Source organism: Cavia porcellus, unplaced genomic scaffold (genome assembly GCF_034190915.1).
Source record: "Cavia porcellus strain 051 isolate PalLab524CR breed Dunkin Hartley unplaced genomic scaffold, mCavPor4.1 scaffold_12, whole genome shotgun sequence".
Classification (NCBI taxonomy): Eukaryota; Metazoa; Chordata; class Mammalia; order Rodentia; family Caviidae; genus Cavia; species Cavia porcellus.
In genome coordinates this window covers 40,865,611-40,873,380 of record NW_026947495.1, presented here as the reverse complement: position 1 = coordinate 40,873,380, position 7,770 = coordinate 40,865,611, and the positions used below count along the sequence as shown (strand labels likewise).

General features: G+C 44.9%; 1 protein-coding gene across 2 annotated transcripts; it reads right to left on the bottom strand.

Moving 5' to 3' along the window:
• Positions 1-3,149: 3,149 nt before the first annotated feature.
• On the bottom strand, positions 3,150-7,094 carry LOC100725073 (disabled homolog 2-like). Of its 2 annotated transcripts, XM_005007697.4 has the most exons (2): positions 6,105-7,094; positions 3,150-6,041 (listed from the first exon to the last, which is right to left on the bottom strand). In XM_005007697.4, exons 1-2 carry the CDS (start codon positions 6,727-6,729, stop codon positions 4,429-4,431), a joined length of 2,238 nt encoding a protein of 745 aa, XP_005007754.1. In that variant the 5' UTR covers positions 6,730-7,094; the 3' UTR covers positions 3,150-4,428. The 2 variants fall into 2 exon arrangements, with proteins under 2 accessions (XP_005007754.1, XP_003478747.1); XM_003478699.5 differs by having other exon boundaries at positions 3,150-7,094.
• Positions 7,095-7,770: the final 676 nt, after the last annotated feature.

Here is a 7,770-nt window from a genome sequence, read left to right as displayed (position 1 = left end):
AAAACCCTCATAAGTCTCCTTGGAGGCAAGAGAAAGATCAGAGGTAACTCTAAGAGCAGAACAGGGGTCTTCCTAATCTAAACTTGCTTGTTTGCAGGATAACTTGCTTGTTAACAAGATGTGCCTTCCCCAGAGGATGTTTGCCTAATCTAAACTTGCTTGTTAGCCCAGCTGAACCTTGCTCTTTCCAAGAAATGTAACTGCCATGTTCCTGTTCTGTAGTGCACCGCAAACCCCCACCGTCCCTGCATTGTGAGACCAGCAGCTGTTTGCGGTTTCACAAAAACCCTGCCCTTTACCTGTTAGGTGTGCAGTCTTCTTTATTGGCTACTGGAGGCTGTGTCTCAAGGCTTATGCTTTAATGAATAATATTTTTCTTTCCAAGTTATTTTCTCTGGCTCCTTCATATCTCAGGAAGTGGACCACCATAATTATACCAATATACTTGGATTTCTCTCAGCTTTCTCTGAGAAAAGTTTTTGCCTTGGGAGAGAAGAGAGAAGGAAGAGACTAAGTAGAGCAGGACATTCTTCTACTGGCAGACTATCTGAATGGCTTCAAAAAGCGTCATAAGACCCAGACTTCCGAGTCACAAACATTTTGATGTATAAAAGGAGGGCAAAGAATTGAGACTTCTGGGAGAACATGGCAGATAAATAACAGCAGCTATGGAGGCTCTCTGAGATAGCCAACTTAGAATGGTGTGGTGTGGGGAGTCCTAAGCAGGGGGAGATATACTCTGCCAACCCAGGAATGAACTAAGCTGAGAGAAACCAAATGGAAATGCAATCCCGGTGCTATGACTAGAACAGCTAAAGTCTCAGTGCCAAAGCTGGAACCCACACCTCTGGAAACTGTGGCTTGAATTTCCTGCCACCGCAGCTGCATCTGAATCCGCACATCAGGGATAGAGATGAAAAAGCTCTGAGAATGGGAATCGGCAAACCGAATTGAGAGCAGAGCTGGCAGGGAGCCCTGCATCCACCTGTGGTGAGTGAGAGGAATGGGGACCTTTCCATAGATAAGGAGGCTCCAACAGAGGTCATTCTGGGACCATGCAGACTAGCCGGAACAGGACGCTGCAGTGACTTCAGTCACATATTCCTCTCTCAAGTAGGATTGGTGGGAGCACTTGACCTGGGTGACGCTGCAGACTAAACCCAGTAGGCTAGTCCAAACCAGGTCCCTGCACCTGTAAGTGTACCCTAATGCAGAAAGCCTTCAGCAGGTTGACTGACCTGGAGGGGCAGGCCCAGCATAGGCTGCCCAGGTCTGTATCTCCCTAGTACACTGCAGTGGGTGGGAACACCTAACCAGCATGATTCAAACAAGCTGTAACCGACAAAGAAAGAAACTGGGCGTCCTATATATGCTTGTATGGAAGGAACAAAAAGTATGGCAAGAGGGAGCAACAAGAAAGGATCCTCAGTCCCTAATCCTGAGAACACTGATCCAGGAAAGGTAAATGCAAAGGAGAATGAGGACAAAAAACATGTGATATCAGGCATGGCACCAATAGACATAAAGCGATATCTCTGGAACCTCATAGATGAGTTCAAAAGTGAAGTATTTAACCAAGTAAAGCAAGATATAAGTAGAATAGTTAAAGAAATGCTAAGCACCTCCCAAGAAGAAACAGATGGTGGAATGGAAGAACAGAAGAAAAAAAGGGAGAATTGTTTGATGGAGAAAATAGAGAAAACATAGAATACATGAAGCACATTCAAAGAGATTACCAGGAAACTAAAAACTCTATTGAAAGCTGGCATAACAGCTTGAAAGAAACTAAGGACAGATTATCTGAACTGGAGGACAGTTTTGTAATGTGGGAGCATGAAAGGAAAAACTTCTTAAAAAATAACAAGGAAGCAAGCAGTAGCAATACATAAGGCTAGAAGATGATAAGAGGATCTACAACTTAAGAATTAAGAATGTAAAGGAAGAAGCAGGGGTGCAAACAAATGAACTGCAAAGGCTAGTCACAGAAATAATCAAGGAGAACTTCTCTAATATGGGTAAAGGTAAAGATACTCAGATCTATGAGGCATACAGGACCCCAGCCACCTACAACCCAAACATAACTACACCCAGGCATATAATAATCAAAATTCCAGAAATCCAATATAAGAACAGAATATTAAAAGCTGTCAGAGACAAGAAACAGATCACTTACAAGGGAACACCCATCAGAATTATGGCAGACTTCTTGGCACAAACCATCAAATCACGAAGAGCTTGGGGCAAAATAATTCAAGCTTTGAAAGACAATAACCTCCAGCCAAGATTGATATATCCTGCACAACTGTGCCTAGAAATTAATGGAGAAACAAGGTGCTTCCAGGATAAAGAGGAACTAGGGGAATTTGCAACCACCAGTTCAACTCTACAGAGAGTATGGCAGGACATTCTAAAAGAGAAAAATACCAAGATTCCAGAAACAGTGACAGACAGGCCACAATGAATGGAGTAGAAAGTGAAATGAAGAAGGCAAACTGACAACTAATGACAGAAAAAGAGCTCAACAGAAATGAGGCAGAGAAGGTTGGACGGTAGGAACAGCTATTTTAGAGAAAACAAGACATAATAGCTAGTGCTAATTTAATATCCTCTTGTTTTGACGTCCCATCAAGCTTTTGTTCTTCTGTCTCCATCAGTCTTTTTTTTTTTTTTTTTTTTTTTTTTTTTTTTTTTTTGCCATTCCAGTTTATTGAAATGAGTAAATTTATAGCTTTAATTTGCATACAGAAAAGTAAAAGAGAAATTCAGTATGTACAAAACAGTTGCATGGCTGATCATCTCTTTCAAAAAGTCAACTACCTAGAAATAGATACCTCCAGTTTAGTACTTTTAGGTTTTTGGACCTTTAAAGTACTATTTCAAGTCTCTGTTTATGACTGAGTAGGAAGCCAGACAGAAAAATTATGCCACGTATAATCAACTATTACCATTAAATGCAAAACCACAGGACTTCAGCTTGGATTACTTGGAGCTAATCTATACAGGCTCCCAAGGCCACCTTGTTTAAATCCTGAGTGGTCATCCTCTTTCTCCCCAAAAAAGGTAACATTGGATGTGGTTGATTAACACCCACAAGAACCTGAGCATTAAGGGTCAAGAGACAACATTTTAAAAACCCCACACAAAACTCATTTTGGCAAGAACAAATCCCTCAGAACTATGCTAACAATAGGACTGAAAATGAACTGGGAAAGTTTCCAAGGTTATGGGAGAAAAATATTGCAGGCATTAGATTTTTGATGATAACCCCAAATATTTGTTTGTCACCTTCTCCCCTCCCATATATCTTCCTGCTAACTATGAAAGCATGGCCTCAGGAAAGTTTTCCAGTTACTTGATGAAGGTCCGGCATGACTTCCCCCACCAATAAGCACCAGGGTGTTGGGCACAGTCACATGTGCTGCTCTGTAGAGCACGGTCCTTCAGTGTTGAGTGGAGCTCAAATTTTCTTTCACATTCACTGCTGTTATGAACTTCAGCCTGAGGATGGTCCCCCGGTCCAGGGAAGGTTATAGGGTATACACATGTAGTTACTGGGACTAGCATTACTCAGGAGAAAGACAGGTTCCAGGTATGTGAACCATTTGATTCCAGATCTGTGAATCATTTGATATTGTTTTAACCCCATGAAAATCTATGGTTTGTAAAACCAACAACAAGAAGCAAACAAACAAACAAACAAATGAATGAAATAGCCTGGGAGGGGGAGGGGTACTTGAACCAGGAAGAGACTGAAAAAAGAATCAGAGGAGAAAGGTAAAGAGATGAATGTTTTTCCCCTTATTTGCAAGAGCTAGAGAGTTACCAAAAGGACAGTCTTGGCTGTGAGAGAAGTTGGTCTTCAGAAAGAAGAGAAACTATCTTTTAAAAAAGGTCCTCAGGTGAATTAGATTTCAGAGTATCTGAGGAGACTCTGGACTTTCATTTTATTCAAAACATTTTCTGTAAGTGATGGCTGGAAGGAAGTTCTTTTAAGAAAGGTATTGTTCTACCGGAATTTTAGGAAACAGAATGCTCACATTAAGCAAGGAGCTGGCTATTTACTCAAAACAGTAATGGGCGGCAGTGTCTGCCTGGCCCAACCAGACAGCGGAAGATGTGATGTTGTCTCTGAGGGTGCAGGAACTTCACAGGTATAAGAACGTGGTGGAAGGCTACTTCATTTACATTTGTGCTAAAGAGTTTAGGATCTTCATTTACTTAAAGCCATAGATTCAGCTTAGCTTTTAGCCTAGGCAGAAAGTGAAAGGAATTTTACAAGTGGAAGAGGCAATAAGAAATAAGGCAACAGATAACTCATTAAAGCTGAACAAGGACAGTGGACAGCACGTGTCTGCCTATTAGCTTTGTCCTTGACTACTAAAGCCAATCTTCTCCTTCCTCTGGATAGTCAGCATCCCAAGTTCAGAGTTAGGCAAAAGGATTTCCAAAAGCGTCCCTATATACATCAGAAGATGCAGGTTGAGGAGAAGCCGTAGAGGGTTGTGGTGAGCTGAAGGAATCTTTAGAGAAAGGATTCTCAAATGCTCTGTTGGTAGATTTGGTAACTGACAGGGCACCTTGTCTGGGAGCTGGCTTTGGTGGTTCACTGATCTTGTTCAACAGTTGATTAGCATCAAAATCATCATGGTCCACACTCTCCTGGGGAATGCCGACTTTGCTGTTGAAATAACTGGAGAAGGCACTGGAAGTGCCAGAAGAAGGCTGCTCTCCCTTCCTGGAGGGCAGGGCAGGTGGCTGCCGCAGTTGGAAGTCCTTAAACATTTCTTTCACTTCTTTGACTTCTGTATCCCCAAGCGGGTCTAAGGCAGTGAAGGCATCACTGGGGATGTCCTTTGGAGCAGTTCTGGGAGGTGGCTGAGGAGGGCTGACCACGAGCGAGGGCAGCATGGAAGAGGACAGAGCAGGTGGTGGAGGAAAAACATTGCTCTGGAAAGGGTTCCCCAAGGAGCTTGCTGTGGGCCAACAATTGGGTGCCACAGATACAGAGGAACCCCAAGCTGCAGGGGGTGAGGGCGAGGTGGAGGTTACAAAGGACGAAGGCTGGTTCCAACACTGAACAGCTGGGCTAGCACCAAAAACAACCGGCTGGCTGAAAGCTGCAGGCTGGCTACCCAGCATGGCTCCCGGGACCATGGGAGTGGACTGATTAAAGACAATGGGTGGGCTCCACGGTCCTGCTTGCGGAGGGGACACTGGGACACTACCTAGACTCGCAAGAGGTGCCACCGGGGCAGGAACATTTGTTTTGAAGAGATCCAAGGGGTTGCTCTGGGGGGCTGCAGACTGTCCTGTGGGTGATGTCTGGCCTGGAGGTTCTGAGACGGGAGGAGCAAAGATGTCCGATGCAAGCAGGTCATTTGCTGGAGACTTAGCAGTCCTTCTGCCTCTTCCCGGTTTGGTACTTTGTGGAGGTGGGATAATAGCTATAGAGTCATGTGGTGAGGACTGGACAGAGCTTTCCAAGTCCTGCTTTATGCCATTCGGTACAGAGAGTCCTGTGGGAGAGCTTCCCACAAAAGGGTTTGGGGAAGATTTGATATGGAAGCCGTCCTGTTCTCTTTCAGACACCCCATTTTGAGTTCTCACTGCTGGCTGGCTTTGCGTACTTGAAAAGGGCCACGGGCCTGCCTGAGCTTCCTGTTTGCCAGTCCGGTTAGAGATCTGGTCAAATTGCTGGCCAAAGTAATCAACATCACCGTTTTGGGGCCCATTACTCAGTGGAGTAGACAGACTACACAAATTCTCTTTCTTCTGATCTGGAGGTTTGAGAGAATCAAACGAAGAGGGTGTCGATTGGTCTGGCTGTGCAAAAGGATCATCACGGAAAGGATCAGGATTAGGTGTGGGGAAGAAGTTGAGATTGGCAGAAAAGGCATTTTCAGGCAAGAAGGATGCCTGAGGTTTTGGTCGTGGAAGAGAGCAGGAGGTGATGCCATTTGTTAGGAACGGATTTTCTCTTAAAGAATTTTGATTGGTGTCGATTTCAGAGTTTAGATCCACTAACAGGATATCTTTGCTTTCTGTTGGACTATTTAGGTCAGGAGGTGTAGACATGTCCCCAAACAAATCCATCTGGTCAACACCCAATTTCAGTTTGTTATCTTGATCCTCTAGAGTCATTAGAGCCTCGCTTCCATTCTCGACTGTTTTGTTGGCTTCTTCAGCCTTTTTCTTTTCCTCTTCTTTTTTCTTTACATTATAGATAACTTGAAAAAGGTCTTTAAGATCAACGACTAATGGCTCAGCCTGTTGCCCAGTTTTTATGGCAAAAAACTGGTGCTGCCCCTCTCCTCCACACACGTAACCAAATGCCCGGTTGTCTGTCACATCACGAGCAATGAAAGAGATCTTATTTACTGGATGTTCGTGCTCTATTACCCCAGTTTTCTCATCGATTATTTTTATTCCAGAAAGGGAAATGTTGACCCAGATCCTTTGTTTATGTTGTCCCTGAGACCGACCAGCTGCTGCCATGCCCTTGAGTTTCATCATAGAATCTTGGCTCATCTTATCCCCTCGGGCATCTGGCACGTCATCAATTCCGATTAGCTTGGCCTTATATTTTACACCATCGCCTTTGAACCTAGCCAAGAGATACTCGTCTGTTTTTTCAGTGCCTTTCTTCTTTTCCTTCTTTGATGGTGCTTTTGGTGCAGCCTGTTGGTCAGGCTGACCGTTGGTCGTGCTCGTTTCTACTTCGTTGGACATGGCAAGAGAGCAAGCAGCAAATCCCAGCCCCAGCAGACACTTAGTGATACCACGTGATCCCTGATGGCTGAGTCTCAGATGAACATAACCTATGGCACACACCAGCTCCTAGCGCCTGTGCGAGGCGAGCATGACTTCCCGCGCGGAGCCTCCGGGCTGCAGCGCAGCGCCGCGGTGGCCCCGCTTAAATAGCCGCGGGCCGGAGCTCGAGCCGCGCGGCCACTCCCGGCGAGAGATATGGTTCTAATCAGATGCTGGCAGCTGAGGACTCCCCAGGAATGCGCCGGGATGTTTTTGCTGCCTGGGCTCGGTAACTCCCCCTCAACGTGTCTGCAGAGCCTTCCAAACTTAACTCTTCCCTGCCTCCCGGGCCCCGCCCCCACTCACCCCGCCCCGCCCCCACTCACCCCGCCCCGCCCCGCCAGCTGGGGGCGATCGCCCGGACCCCGCGCGCGAGCGGCAGGCGTGGGGCGCCGCCCGCAGCTCCAGACCGGCGTGGGCGGGCGGCCGGGCGGGGGCCGGTGCCTGTCTCCATCAGTCTTAAGATGTGGTATCTTATTGGATTTTATTATATATGATAATATAAACAAAAACTTTTTTTTTCTTTTCTTTTTTTTTTTTTTTTTTGTCTTTTTCCTTTTTATTGGTACAGGGGATCGAACTCATGACTGCCTGCTTTCAAGGCAGGCGCTTATGCCGCTGAGCTAAACACCCAGCCCATAAACAAAAACTTTTATAGACAAGGAGATAATACAGAAACCATTGTTCATTTTCTGTCAGTTGGTTCTAAATACTCTGTAATACTGTCATTCTCTTGAATGGTTTTACATTGGCTTGATATATTTGATGCTACAGTATACAAAATTATACTCAAAGATTTCAAGGACAGGGACAATATGGTAACTACTTTTATGTTGGGATACCTTGTGGTGAAACACTATTTTGCTTAAATGGTTATGTTCTGACCTGTGCTGCTTTGTTGTTCGTCCTCTTTTATCTCAATCTCCTTTTTTTATTATTTTTTTATTTTTATTTTTTTAA